The 14,784-nt window shown below is 38.4% G+C and overlaps 1 protein-coding gene and 1 pseudogene across 1 annotated transcript; both read right to left on the reverse strand.

The window, feature by feature from the left end:
* Window positions 1–1,361: 1,361 nt before the first annotated feature.
* Window positions 1,362–2,269, reverse strand: LOC129339224 (olfactory receptor 12D1-like; annotated as a pseudogene).
* Window positions 2,270–10,909: 8,640 nt separating this feature from the next.
* Window positions 10,910–14,784, reverse strand: LOC129339225 (Golgi-associated RAB2 interactor protein 5A-like). The gene is made up of 3 exons (XM_054993823.1): window positions 14,701–14,784; window positions 13,259–13,437; window positions 10,910–11,120 (listed from the first exon to the last, which is right to left on the reverse strand). Exons 1-3 carry the CDS (start codon window positions 14,782–14,784, stop codon window positions 10,910–10,912), a joined length of 474 nt encoding a protein of 157 aa, XP_054849798.1.

The following is a 14,784-nucleotide window of genomic DNA, read 5'->3' on the forward strand; positions in this document are numbered from 1 at the left end:
GGAGTTCTCCCCACCATTGCACTTGGTTAATTTATTTCATTATTGTTTTGTATATTGATTTTAGTATTGTTGTTTTCTTGTTTTTATTGATTTTAAACTGTAGAAACTGTATTGATTTTAAACTATATAAACTGATTTAAAACTGGGTGGTATATAAATTGAAATATAAATAAATAAATAAATAAATAAATCTCCTGACAAAGCTATGTGCAAAACTTATAGAGCCCCTTCTTTTGTGTATCGATAAAATAAATGCTCTATTTCTCACTGTATCATCTGCATTTTGCCTTGCCTTCTTCTGCCTTATTGGATCCACCATTATTACTGGACATTTTGTCCATGCGATAATGTTCTCTGTGTCCTGTGTCTACTACTTCATGACTTAGTCCAGTGTTTTATCTTATTTACTTAGGTTATTTCTATGCCACTTTCTATGCCACTTTCTATTTCTATTTCTAAGTCATTTCTTCAGAGCTCTGTTCAAGATGGTTTACAATTAAAAACACCACAATATTAAAAACAAGCCACTGGTCATAAGGAGCATAAAAACTATCCAACAGACTATTAAAAAGTTAATATCATAACCCCCTAATTAAAATCCTAAGTAAAAAGATGTGTTTTCATCTGATGCCTAAAAGAAAATAAAGTCGGTGCCAAGTGAGCCTCAATGGGGGAGGGCATTCCCAGGAGAGGTGCCACTACTGAAAATGTCCTGTCTTTAGTCACCTTACTTCTGACTGCAGGGGTACAGAAACCAGGGCTTGAGAGGCAGATCTTAACTGGTGTGCTGGATAGTATAGGAGGAGATAATCCTTCAGTAGTCTGGCCCCAAGATATTTAAGACCTTAAAGGTAAGAACCAGCACTTGGAATTGTACCCAGAAACAGATGGGCAGCCATTGCAGATCTTTCAGCACATAGGCGATACAATCCCTCTAACCAGCCTGGCCACAGCATTTTGGACTAACTGAAGTTTCTGGACCATTCTCAAAGGCAGACCCATGTAGAGTGCATTAGGAAACATAACCCAGCAGATGTGTCCAACTCCTACGTTAACAAGGAGGACTTCACATTTGCTCCAGCTCATAAAGCGAGATGAGGAATTTACTTCATTAAGGTCCAACTTTTATTATTTATTTATAAATGTCCAAATTTAGGAGATTTTATGCCACGTCTCAAGAGCCCTGCTCAAAACAAATACATTGCAGGTATAATGGGAAAGACTTAACCTATAAATAGCTTCCCTAGTTGTCTATAGCCAATATGGACACCAATCATCTGGATAGCTCGTCTTTATTCTTTGGAAGAAGAACCAAAAGAGCCCATGTTAATTTCCCATTTGTGAAGGAAGCAGCTTTTGACCTAATGCTTCCTAATAGCAGTTTTCACCTCTTGGTTCCTTAGGGTGTAAATCAGGGGATTCAGAGCTGAAGTAACCACAGTGTACATAAGAGTGACCATCATTTCCTGTTCCAGGGATTCTCCAGAAAAGGGAGGAATATAAGTCAAGATGGCCCCAGTATAAAAAGTGTTACAACTGTGAGATGGGAGGCACAAGTGGAGAAAGCTTTACCTCTGCTTTCCTTGGATTTTATTTTCAAGAAGAGGAAGGAGATGACATAGATTTAGGAGAGAAGTGTAAGAAAAAAAGGAAGAACAATAATTAGGCCTGTAACAATATTGAGAAGTCTGAGGTTGAGGGCAGTGCTACAGCAAGCCAACCTCAGGAGGGGCTTGATGTCACAGAAGAAATGTTGGATTAAGTTAGGGCCACAGAAATACAGCTTGGAAGTCATAAAGGTGTGCATTAGAGCATGGAAGAACCCAGTAGTCCAGCTGGCCATTGCCAAAAAAATGCAGGCCTTCTTGTTCATGATGATGGTGTAACGCAGTGGATTATATATGGCCACATAGCGGTCATAAGCCATGATACCTAGCAATAAACCTTCACTGCTCCCTAAGAAATGGAAAAAATGAAGCTGAGATAGACAACCAATCAATGAAATTCTCTGACGTTCCCCGAGGAAGCTAGCCAGCATCTTTGGCATAGTGACTGTGGAGTAGCAGATATCTAAGCAGGAGAGGTTTCCAAGAAAGAAGTACATTGGTGAATGGAGCCGTTGTTCCATTCCAGTGTTATCAACAAAATAGTCGTGTTTCCTAGTATGATGGTAAAATACAGCATCAAGAAGAGAAAGGACATCTTGCAGCCCAGGGACTTTTGTTAAGCCCATGAGGACAAACTCACCAACATATGTACAGTTGTCCATCACTGAAAACATAGGGGAAAGTTATTATTAAACAGTTGGGGGGGGCACTGAAAACATAGAGAAAAGGCTATTATTAAAAGATGTTGCCACTGTTGTGACTATTGTGTAAGTATGTATACAAAGGGAGAAAAACATGATTGATGTACAGCTGGAAGTATGAGACTAGAGAAATAGCAGAAATGAAAATTGCTTTTGTGGGCTTCAGTGAAAGAAGGAATAAAACTGATTCATATATGAAATTGATTCATAAAATTCACTTCTGTCTAGAGTCTTCTAGTTTATGCATGGGCATATAGCCATTCAAGAAACAACTGTGTCTCATCTCCCTTTCATATCCCAAGAATTACGATTGGATTGGGTATAAATTCTGGAATTTTGAAATAATTTAAGTTTTGCTTGATTTCTGTTTTCCTCATAAGGTGGTTATCAGCCTTTAGCTGGGAGTTGTTACAGTCAGATTACAAGCTTATTTTGCAACAGTTTTCTTGAAAATATTGATATGGTTCCCAGGGTGAGAAGGATGTTCTAATTTACAAAGATAACTCTTTTTTCCTGAAGCTGTCTTATATTCTTAGACCACTTGCTCATCAGTAGTGCCTTCTGACATGCATGGAACACGCTTTCTTTTTGACAGAGATCCTTTTATCTGGAGATAAAAGCTGCATCCCACTGAAATGTGAAGTCCCTCTGAACAGATGGTGAAAATACACTTTACTAAGTACCTAAGGATGTTCAAGTGAACCTCATTTCACTTTACATGTACTCACTCACACAGTCACACTTCAATTTGCTCTGCGGGAATACATTCACGCTTTCACTATCAGTTCCTCCTCAACTGCTAAAAGAATGCCAGTTCCCCCACATCCATTTGTTGAAATGCAGATCTTGACACTTTCTCTCACCTTCAATAAATGCAAAATAGCAAGTTCAAGCAGCTTATATTTCTTGTTCTTGCAGTGCAAACAGAGCTAAATTGGCACCTTGCCCTCTGAAATCACTTGCAGATGCAGTCATACAAATGGAACTCCCGTGAAAGCGGTATTCATGTGTGCCGTGCACATTCAGATGTGTTGAGCAAGAAAAGCCTGCATGTGTATTGAGGACTACACATACAATCTTCCTTACGCACACAAGCATCCCTAGGTACTTATTAACGTGTCTTTCCATCTAGAGTCTGGGGGCAGTTGTATACATACTATTGCCTTGCTTTGCATCATAATCATTCTTTGTTTTCCACCCCACACAGTTCTGTTTTTAGAGCCCTCTAAAAGTCATTTTCTATCAGATTTTCATTATTCCCTGGGGGTTGTTTGTATTCACAATCAAATAAATACATGATTGCCCTGTTACTTGAAAGCAAAAAGAGTCAAAATTTCCCCGGAAGCACCTTACTCCTACACTTACCAATTTCCAGTGTTGCCCTAAATGAAGGATCTCCTTGTGAGTTGGGGGAATTAACATTAAAGGTAACGAAGCAAGAGAGGGTAACTGGGGAATCTCTACCGATGTATACCAGGATTATTCTCTTAGAGAACTCTCAAATAAACAGGTGGATGTACAACAGGAAAGGCTTCTTTATTTTAAGAGGAATAAAAGACAAGTAAGCATAGAACACACATAGTACATGCAGAAGGCTAGCTAGAAAACAGAGAAAAAAGAGGGAGAGAGTAATTGGGATGGAATGATATTTACCAGTCCTGGTAGGGTTTTGAGTCCCTTCAAAGGGTGATGGTTCTCTGCATATCTTCTACAGCTTATTGTGTTTGGGGATCAGGTCAGAATATATACAGAAATGACAATGCTCTATAGAATGGTGATAGAGTGTGTCATCAAGTCACAGATGACTTATGGCAACCTCTGCTGGGGCTTTCAAGCCAAGACACTTACAGAGATGGTTGGCCATTGCCTGCCTCTGTATAACAACCTTGGCCTGCTTTGGAGATCTCCCATTCAAATATTAACCAGGGCTGAACCTGCATAGCTTATGAGATGTGATGCAATCGGGCTTTCCTGGGCTGTGCAGGTCAAGATGCTCTTTAGGGTATGAGAAAGATAATAGAATTTGGAATGTATTATCTTTTGGCCTACCCTTAGCTTAAGAGAAAATACCACAAAAACGCTTCACCAATGACATTTCTCCACAGCTTGATTGGGAAGGACGTATTGAGGTATTAGTAACCACTGTTTATACTGTAATGAACCTCATGATATCGTACGTTTGTGGTGGAACTACATTAGTGCAGTGAAATATTTGGAGATGGTGTTTATAATGCTCTCAAATGGAACAGAAGCAGTGAAAGTTCACCAGAATTATTTTTGTTAAGATATGCAGCATTTATTCCAACAAGGTTCCACGTGATAACATGGTATATTATAACATCTGGTAGCTATGGTATGGAAACAGAAAATAAATACCAATGAGAAGAAATTTTCTGAACAAAGTAAAAGACTTTTATTCATATGTTAAGGCCTCATCTCTTCAAAAATTATATATTCCTATCTGAATTTTGAACTCTCATCAATATCAAGAGTCAGGAAGCAATATTTCAGTTGCAATTCTTCTTTAATATATAACACAATCCCTCTTTTCTTTTGCTTAGTTGTTGCTACAAATTGCTTCCCTAATTTTTTATTTTGTAAATATTTTACATCCTGTTCTCTTATATGGGTTTCTTGTAGACAAATCACATTACATTTTTGTTTGGACAACCAATGAAATATTGCTTTGCTCTTTGAAGGTGAGTTAAGTCCATTTACATTCCATGATATTAATTTGTATTCCATAATTACAGTCTAGTTGATTTTGGTAAGTCCTTTTCAAATTCTGTCAAAAACACATCCATTGCATGTCTTGATTTGATGACTCGCCTCACTGATTGAAACTCAAAGCTCAACCCTTTTGGAATTTCCCATCTGTATCTTATGTTCATTGTTTTTAATTTTTGAGTCAGGTCTCTGTATTTTTTTCGGTCTTGCAAGAACGATCTCGGTAACTCCTTCATAATTCAAACATGCTTCCCTTCAAGTACCAATGGGGATTCATAATGCTTTCTGATAATCTCCTCCCTCATTCTCTTGGTGGTTAACTGGACAATAACATCGCTTGGCAAGTTTTTTTGCTCTGCATACATGGAATTAACTCGGTAGGCAATGTCTAGGTTGGCAGCCACTTCTTCCCGCTCTTTACTTAAAAATTCCGAATTATTTCAGTGACTTGTTTCAATGCAGATCCCGCCATTACCTCTGGAATACCTCGAAAACGAAGCTGTTTTTCCATAGCTCTGCATTCCATTACAACAACTCTATCACTCACTCCCACTGCCTCTGCTCTTTTTAATGACAAGGAGGGGAGATATTTGGCTGTGGAATTTGATTGTAATGCCAAAAAAACCCCTGATTGTGGGAATATATGCACCAAACGGGACGAAAGAACAATTTCTTGATGAAATTAAGGATCGACTTGGACAGATGACATATGACCAAGTGATTGTGACAGGGGACTTTGATGGAGTGGTAGATCCACAAGTTGATAAAACAACGAATTTGATAAGAAACAAAGGAGGTAAGCTCCCAAAATCCTTTTTTTGAATTTCAAAGACAGGAAGGTTTAGAGGATGTATGGAGGAAACAGAATCCGGGTGCTAAGCAATATATCTTTTTTTTCAGCAAGACATCAATCTTTTTCAAGAATTGACAAGATTTGGGTATCAAAAGAGCTTGCTGTATGTACAAAAGAAACAGATATTTTGCCAAAAATTAGTTCAGAACATAATCCTGTATTCTGGAAATTTGGAACGAAAGGGGAAAAAAGGAGATGGAGAATAAATGAGGATTTGTTAAGTAGTCATGTTAATGTGGATGTTCTTAAGAGAGACTAAAAGCTTTATACAATACAATGTGGATCAAGGAGTGGTAATTTATAAAGTATGGGATGCGTATAAAGCTGTGATTCGGGGAGTTCTTATGGACTTAAATGCCAAAGATAAGAAAAACAAAAGAGTCGAGGTTGAAAGAAATTCAAGAAAAAATCAAATTTAAAGAGCAGCAATTAAAGAAAAGACCTGGTAAAAAGAAAATACAACAGGAAATTAAAATACTGCAGGAACAAATAAGAGCAATGGAAAATAAGGAGGTGGAATGGGAGTTGAAAAGGCTGAAACAAAAATCATTTGAAGGAGCTAACAAACCAGGGAAATATTTAGCGTGGCAGTTAAAGAAGAAAAGAGAGAAACAAATAATTAGTAAGATCGTGGAAGACGGGAAAGAACTGTTTGATCAAAATTCAATAGAGAGGGCTTTTTTAAGTATTATGCAAAGTTGTATCAGAAGAAACTAACTGATAAGAATTCAATAGAGGATTATTTTCAAAAGTTGCTTTTACCAACGGTGCCCAAGATATTGAGAGATAAATTAAATGGTGAAATAACAATGTTAGAAATTGTGGAAGCGATACAAGCTACAAAGATGGGAGAGGCGCCAGGACCAGATGGCCTTACAGCTACATTTTATAAAGAAATGGCAGAAGATTTGAAAGAGTTGCTGCAAAAAGTGATGAATGAATTTTAAAAGGTGATGCTCTGCTGGAAACATGGAATGAAGCTAATATTACATTAATACCAAAAGAAACACAAGATTTAACCAATGTTAAAAATTATAGACCAATATCTTTAACAAACAATGACTACAAGATTTTTGTGAAAATATTGGATGAAAGGCTGAAGGCCTGGCTAGTGGAGTTTGTAGGGGAGGAGCAGGCAGGCTTTCTACCAGATAGGCAGATAAAAGACAACCTGAGGACAGTATTGAATGCGATAGAATATTATGATAAAAATCCAGGAAAACAAGTTGGTTTCTTCTTTGTGGATGCTGAAAAAGCGTTTGACAATTTGAACTGGGATTTTATGTTTGCAATGATGGGAAAAGTACAGATGGGTAAGATGTTTATTCAAGCAGTTAAGGTGATATATAAGAATCAACCTGCAGCCATAGTTGTCAACCGAGAAATAACAAAAAAGCTGGACATAAGAAAGAGAACAAGATAAGGATGTCCACTCTCTCCACTGTTATTCGTGATGGTGTTGGAAATTTTACTTAGACAAATACAAGAAGACGATGAAATTAAAGGTTTGAAGATTAAAGGATATACATACAAGGTGAGAGCCTTTGCAGACGATGTGATGGTGATAGTGGAGGGCCCTCTACAAAATATGCCAAGGTTAATGGAGAAGATAAAAGAGTTTGGAGATTTGGCAGGATTTTATACAAATAGGAAGAAATCTAAACTGCTTTGTAAGAATATGTCTAAGCAAGAACAACAAATGAAGATAATGGACTGTGAAGTGGTTCATAAAATAAGATATTTAGGTATTGAGTTGACTGCAAAAAATACTGATCTATTTAAAAACAATTATGATAAGCTTTGGCACCAAATAGACAGAGACATGATGGTGTGGAATAAGTTAAATCTATCGTGGTTGGGTCGTATTGCTGCAGTTAAGATGAATGTGTTACCAAGAATAATGTTTTTAATGCAGACAATTCCAATTGTGATAGATAATAAGCAATTTGAAAAATGGCAAAGAAAAATTTTAACCTTTGTGTGGGCAGGAAAAAAGCCTAGAGTGAAGATGAAAGTGTTATATGATGCAAAGGAAAGAGGAGGAGTCCAATTACCAAATTTGAAACTATATCATGAAGCCATATGCTTAGTTTGGGTGAGAGATTGGATGTCGTTAGAAAATCATAAATTATTGATATTGGAAGGGTACAATAAAACCTTTGGATGGCATGCATATTTATGGTATGGAAAGAATAAGGCTGATGCGATGTTTTTGCATCACGTTGTGAGGCGGAGTCTGTTTGCAGTATGGACTAAATACAAGCGATATCTGAATGAAAGAACACCAATGTGGATTGTACCTGCAGAGGTTGTGAATCCAAAAACTGACTATGAAGGAGCGGAGTGGATGACATATCAGAACATTCTTAGAGTGGATCAGAATTTATACAATATTAAAAATAATGATGAATTGCCATTTCGATATGGGTGGTTTCAATATATGCAGATAAAAGATTTGTATGACACTGATCGGAGGAAAGTAGGGTTTAGAGTGGAAAATTCAGAATTGGAACAATGTCTACTGCAAGGGGGGAAAACTGATATCTAAAGTGTATAAGATTTTGTTGAAATGGTTTACAGAAGATGAGACAGTTAAAGTTCAAATGGTAAAGTGGGCAATAAATTGTAATAAAGATATATTGATGGAAGCTTGGGAGAAATTGTGGAAAAATACTATAAAGATATCAACATGTACCACGATAAGAGAAAATGTGTATAAAACGATTTATAGATGGTATCTCACGACAAAAAAGCTAGCCAATGGAAATAGTCAGATGTCAGATAAATGTTGGAAATGTGGAAAGCATGAGGGTTCTTTTTATCATATGTGGTGGACATGTGAAAAAGCTAAGCATTTCTGGGGGGAAATAGTAGACGCTATGTCAGAGATATTGAAGAAAAAAGTTGTTAGAAACCCAGAATTGTTATTGTTATATATGAACCTAGAAGACTTTGACAAAATGGACAGAATAATGGTATTTTATATGACTACGGCGGCTAGGATAATTTATGCACAGCTGTGGAAGACAAAAGAGATACCATCGGTGGAAGATTGGATTTTTAAAACATTGAGCTTGGCTGAAATGGATAAACTAACAAGGAAACTTTGAGAGGAAGATATGGAAGAGTATGTAACAAGTTGGGAGAAATTCAAGAATTACATAGAAAAAAAGTGGGACATTAAAGGGAAGGTGTGGTCTTTGGATACTTTCTGAGGGGAGGATAGCGTTCTGTTACTTTGAATTAATATAGAGGTAGTAATCATTATGTTATATTAGAGGTAAAAAACCTAGTTTGTGATAATATACCATTTTATTGATATATGTAGGTACAATATGTTATAATTTACTAGGTTATAACGTCATGAATTGGATAAAAATATAAAGGATATTAATAATCTTGAACATTATAGATATGATAGATATATGTAATAGTGCTATCTAAAGATATGCAATGGTATAAAATATATTACTATGACCCATTCTTAGAATGTAGTATATAGCTATTAATATAGGGGACATATTATATTGTAGGTTATTGGATATTATGGATAGATAGCACTAAAGAATATGGAATGTTAGATAATGGTGTTAGATAGGTATTATTATATTATATATATTTTAGCTTGGTTAAGGTTTTATTTAAGAGGTAATAAAGGGAATGGAAAACTGTCGGAAGTCAACAGAAAAGGGTGGGGAAAGGGTGGGGGGTATTACAATATGATGGAAAGTTAACTGTGTATGTTTTTATATTTCTTTAATGACCCATCCAATAATTTTTTTAAAAAAAAAGACTCAGGAAGCAATATAACAAAATAAGGCTATAATTAACTGGGTTATATAGTAAGAGAGGATAGTGAACTAGTTCTTTTATAGATATTTATTAGTATAAATTCAAAAAATTAATTATCTGAGTCTAAATCCTTTAGACCAGAACAAAACTTTATTAATCAACAGAGGGGGTGTTAATAATTATATTAATCTTTTAATTAGGGGGAGTAATACCAGGGGTGATATTGTATTACTAGATTTAAATCAATTGGGATAAAGGGGAGGATAAGGGAGGGGGGAAACTTAAGCACAACTATAATATATTTCAGAACAAATCAGACTATTGTAAGTATAATTTATATATATATATATACACAACAAGTACTCAAGAAAGGGGGGGAAAGGGAAGGGGAATTAGAGTTATGAGAGAAGGGATAAGAGGGTATTTACATACTCAATAGATATTTCTATAAAGTAAAATTGTAGACTCAGTACTCAAGTTGAAACAAACTGATCATTAAGTTTAATTTAACAACTCACATTGTCTTTTTAATAATTTATACTGTTATTTTTTAATTTAAGGTTGCCTAAGCGATAAATTGTTTATTAGCAATACTGCAAGAAGTTATTCTACACTATAAAATGTAGAAATGTGGACAAAAAAAAAATATGAAGATGTTAAAAGGATTGATTTAAATGAAGTTAAATTGAACAAACAATGTGAAGATTATATTTTTTATGTTATTTATATTATGTATATAAATTTATGTTCTCCTGAAATTATGTTTACAAGTAAAAAAATCTTAAGGATGGATTAGGAGGTCCTTAATTTCCTGAAGCCTCCCTCACCTGCACTGCCCCCTCATGTTTTCTCCCATGGAATGAGGCACGGACATATAGAAAGTGGTCAGTTTTAGGCATTCTGAGGCATTCTGGAAACAACCAGAATCTAGGCCTCACTATGCACATTGCCGACTTCACTGGAACGTGTGGCTGATTGGGCTGCATGTCTCTCTTTCTTCCTCTGTTTTCCTAGAAGGCCTACCATCCATTCCCTGGCTCATTGTTCTCTCTGCACTCAGATAGTCAAAGCCCCAAGGTCCCTTTTGCTCGCTCACTCCCCATCTCGCAACTCAGAAGGTTGGCATTCTTTAAAGTTCTTATGACAGCCAATCAGGTACAAGGATGGAGTCTCCAGAATACGGCAGCTCACCTATGACCCATTCCGGGGCATAGTGCAATGCGGGTTTCTTAGTAAACCCTGCTGGTAGGTGATGGAACATCAGTGTGGTAAAAGCGCAGAAGGTAGAACAGCCGTACCCACTGCCAAAAGATACAGTCCAGTTTTTGAGGAGGAGCCTGAAGCTGCAGATAGAACGTGCGGCCGCTGGCCAGGCTAACTTTGAACTGATATCGTCTCGCATCATGGATGAAGATCCGGACAAACTTCAGTGGATGGAGCCTGTTGGATAGGAGATATGTGTGCATGTGAATCAGGAGATCACAAAAAGCAAACCCCTCTCCTATTACCCAGACTCAATCTGTGACTATGTTGTCTATTATGCCTAGTAGATAGCATTCCCTATTGCCCTTATAGATTAATCCAGTGCTGCTGATGATCGAAAAAGCCTTACATGGCCTAGACGCAGTATGCCTCAAAGATCATCTCCCATATATTTTAGCGTAGCTTCTAAGAATGATTAAAAACACACCTCTTACATTTACGGATCAACCAATATCCACCAGAATACAAAGTATTCACAGCAGATTCTCCTAATTTGTAGCATACCCCCCACCCCACCCCTGGAAACACCAAAGCCAGAGGTCCTTCTAGAAGACACTTTTGTCAGATTGGTCACTCAGAGAAAGGAATCTTAGCTAATTAATCCTGTGAATTTCAATCAAGCAAACTATTTTTAAAAAGATATCTTCCCAAAGAAGGGTTCTTAGGTGGTGCATGTGGCAGTATTCAGGCTTCATTAGCAAACTGGAATGTGAACCTGGTTAATTTTGGGCTCAAGCTGGCCCTCCTTTCACACATCCAGTTTCTGGTTTGGGGAGTCTTCTTTGATCTAACTCTGGTTTGCAATGCTCTTCAAGCATAGGAGTTTAAATTACTTAGGGTTTGTTTCTTTCCATGTAACTAGGAGGCTCCAATTGGTGCAAAATGCTGTGGCTCAACTATTATCAGGAGTGAGCAGGAGCTTGAACATCACTCCTATCCTACAGTCACTCCATTGGCTACCTACCAGTTACCATGCTCAGTTCAAGGTATAGGTTATTACATACAAAGCCCTTCACAGCCTTGGTCCAGCATACCTACGTGACCGCCTCTCTCCCTATGTCCCCCCATGAGAGCTTTGCTAATCTGAACAGGGTCTCTTGCAGGTGCCAGCTTGTACATGGGCGAAATCAACAGCAGCCCATACTTGGGCTTTCTCTGTGGTGTCCCCTACCCTATGGAACGGCCTGCCTGAGCTCTCCGCAAACAATGCAAAACTGAATTATTCAAAAGGTCCTTTTTTCTCAACTAAGAGGGTGGTATTGTAGGAAAGGGATCCCAAATGTTTCGCTAATGAGTTAGAAACCATAGATTTCACCATTATGTTGCCTTACATATTATCTGTTGCTTTAAATATCCTACCTGTGCTTTATGTTGCTCAGTGTAAGTCCTAGATTGATTATGTTCTGTTTCAGCAATTCCTCAACCCCATACTGGATCCTTGCTAATACCATATCTTTGTAAACTTATATTCTTTTACCCCATGACATTGTTTCTGGAAATGTTCTTGACACTATGGAAATGACTGCCCTTGTCCTTGCCACTAATTGTACTAATTTCACACTATGTAATCCGCCTTGAGTTTCAGCGAGAAAGGCGGAATATAAATCAATCAATCAATCAATAACATTCTACATCAGGGGTCTTCCTGCCAAATGGATTCTAAACCAGAATCTTTGTTTAGAATAGCATTACCAGGTTCCCTAAAGCTCATGCTCCAGAAAGCTTTCACTTTGTGTTGGTAATGTTGTCATTCCTGGTGAGACACAGAAGCAACGGGTCGCAATGGAGCCGATTTTTGCTGAATCACCCCCTGGAACAACCCACCACTTCCTCATCACTCTGATAATGACGGCCTTCTCAGTGAGCAAAGATACCTTGGAAGATCCTGAGATCTCCTTAGCTGGGATTGGTTTTATGTATATTGAAAACAAAATCTAGGGAATCCCTCCGAGCACATGTTTCTCTACCACTGAATAATCACAGCCAATACCCCTCCATCGAGGGTAAGGAAAACACATTCAGAAACAAGACTTCCAGCTAGCATCAAACTCCCTGCATGTAGGGTTGCCATGTTCAATTTGGGAAATCCCTGGACTTTTGGAAATACAGCCTGGGTAGGGCAGGTTTGGCACCTCAGCAGGGTATAATGCCATACAGTCCACCCTCCAAAGCATCCATTCTCTCCAGGAGAAGTGGTCTTAGATGTCTGGAGATCGGTTGTCATTGCAAGAGATCTTCAGGCTCCACTTGAAGATTGGCAACCTAACCCCCTTGAGAGAAAAATATCATTGTGCAAAGATGTGATGGGGACTCACGCAATAAGTTGCAGTTCTTCTTGAGGGACAGAACTGGGTTTTCTGTGCTTGCCTGCACATTCCTCTAGTTGGTTCTCCACTGGCCGTGCCAGCAACATAAGGTCAGGCAGCTTCAAGCTTGGACTGCTGGCAACAATGCCCATGGTGACCCTGTTGGCTATCTCCCCAAATTTGGTGACCTGGAAAAAGAGAATCACTTTGAATGGCTCCTACAGGAGAATAATGGCCATCACTCTTAGGATAACAATCACATGACTGTTACTAGGCTGGAAAACACACTGCGAGTCTAAATTTCTAATGCTGGGAATTTGCTTACTCATCCAGCTAAATAAAAGCCAAGTGGCATAGAACTGACTGAGCTCCCCACCACCACTTCCACAGAGCTTTTTCAGGTCAGGAAGACAGCGTGAGTGAGAGTACAAGGGAGGAGGAAACCTCTTCTCCATGCCTACTGCAATTCTGATATGAAATGGGCAAGGTGAGTATGCAACCCACAGCTCATGTCTGACTCCTGTGACTTAGCCCTGTGTCATGAGCTACAACTGCTCCATAACTAAAAACAGCAGTTGGTTGTGTTGGTTCAGAGAGTCTTTTGTTTTGCCCCACCAAAATATCTTCCCAGTATAACTTGTAATTGGTTTTTCACTTGTAGTTTAAAACAAAAATAGACGATGAAATGTTCTGTTGTGTCTATATATATTGAGACATTTGATTTGAGAATGTACTAGCCAATAGCCACCTATATTCACGAGCCTTTGGTATGCAGCAGGATACAGAATATAAATGAATTGCAAGGAGAAAAAATGGATCAGGGAAGAGAGGACGTTACGAAAGCCAGAGAGGACAAGTTTTAGGCGAGTAGCTATGTTGGTCTGCAGTAGAACCCCAGGATTTGAGTCCAGTGTCTCAGGGAGGACAAGATGTCTCATACATTCCCCCCATCTCATTCGCACGTAACTGGACCAAGGACCCCTGCTGAGCTTTGGGACTGAATGGGCGTTTGAATTTAGGCCTCCCTATCTCCAATCCAGCTACACTGTCGGAGGAGAAATATTTCTTTTTGACAAGGAAAGAAAAAGGTTTGAATAAATTTCAAATCAGGACAGAATCCGAAGTGTATGTGTGTGTCCTGAAACCTTTGAGGACTGAGGCAGAAAGTTGAAATGACACCCTACCCCCCACTGCTGCAAAAACAGCACTATTTATGGGACAGCTTGGCCCCTGTCAATGGATCTATATACAGAGGCAGTAAGCCTCTGAAGACACATGCTCAGAGGCAGCATCAGAGCCTCAGTACAGGATGCAAAACTTCATGGCTGATCCAGCAGGACTCTTCTTATGTTCTTAGAATCCCCAAGTCTGCTCTGCCACGATGTGGCAGCTTTGTTCAATCTGTTGGACTGGCCATGTTGTATTCACAGCTCCCTTTCCCCGTGCCTCACCTGTACAAAATTGCCTTCAAAAAGGGGACAGTCCTTCAGCTTTCCATATTCCCCTCCGGCTAGGAATTTCTTCAGATCCCCCAT

Source organism: Eublepharis macularius, chromosome 12 (genome assembly GCF_028583425.1).
Source record: "Eublepharis macularius isolate TG4126 chromosome 12, MPM_Emac_v1.0, whole genome shotgun sequence".
NCBI lineage: Eukaryota > Metazoa > Chordata > Lepidosauria > Squamata > Eublepharidae > Eublepharis > Eublepharis macularius.

Coding starts and splice junctions, on each gene's coding strand:
- LOC129339225 (XM_054993823.1), bottom strand. CDS start 14,784: ATGGGGGATCTGAAGAAATTCCTAGCCGGAGGGGAATATGGAAAGCTG. Junction 13,438..14,700: donor TTGAAGGCAATTTTGTACAG/GTGAGGCACGGG, acceptor CTCTTTTTCCAG/GTCACCAAATTTGGGGAGAT. Junction 11,121..13,258: donor GAAGAACTGCAACTTATTGC/GTGAGTCCCCAT, acceptor CCTATCCAACAG/GCTCCATCCACTGAAGTTTG.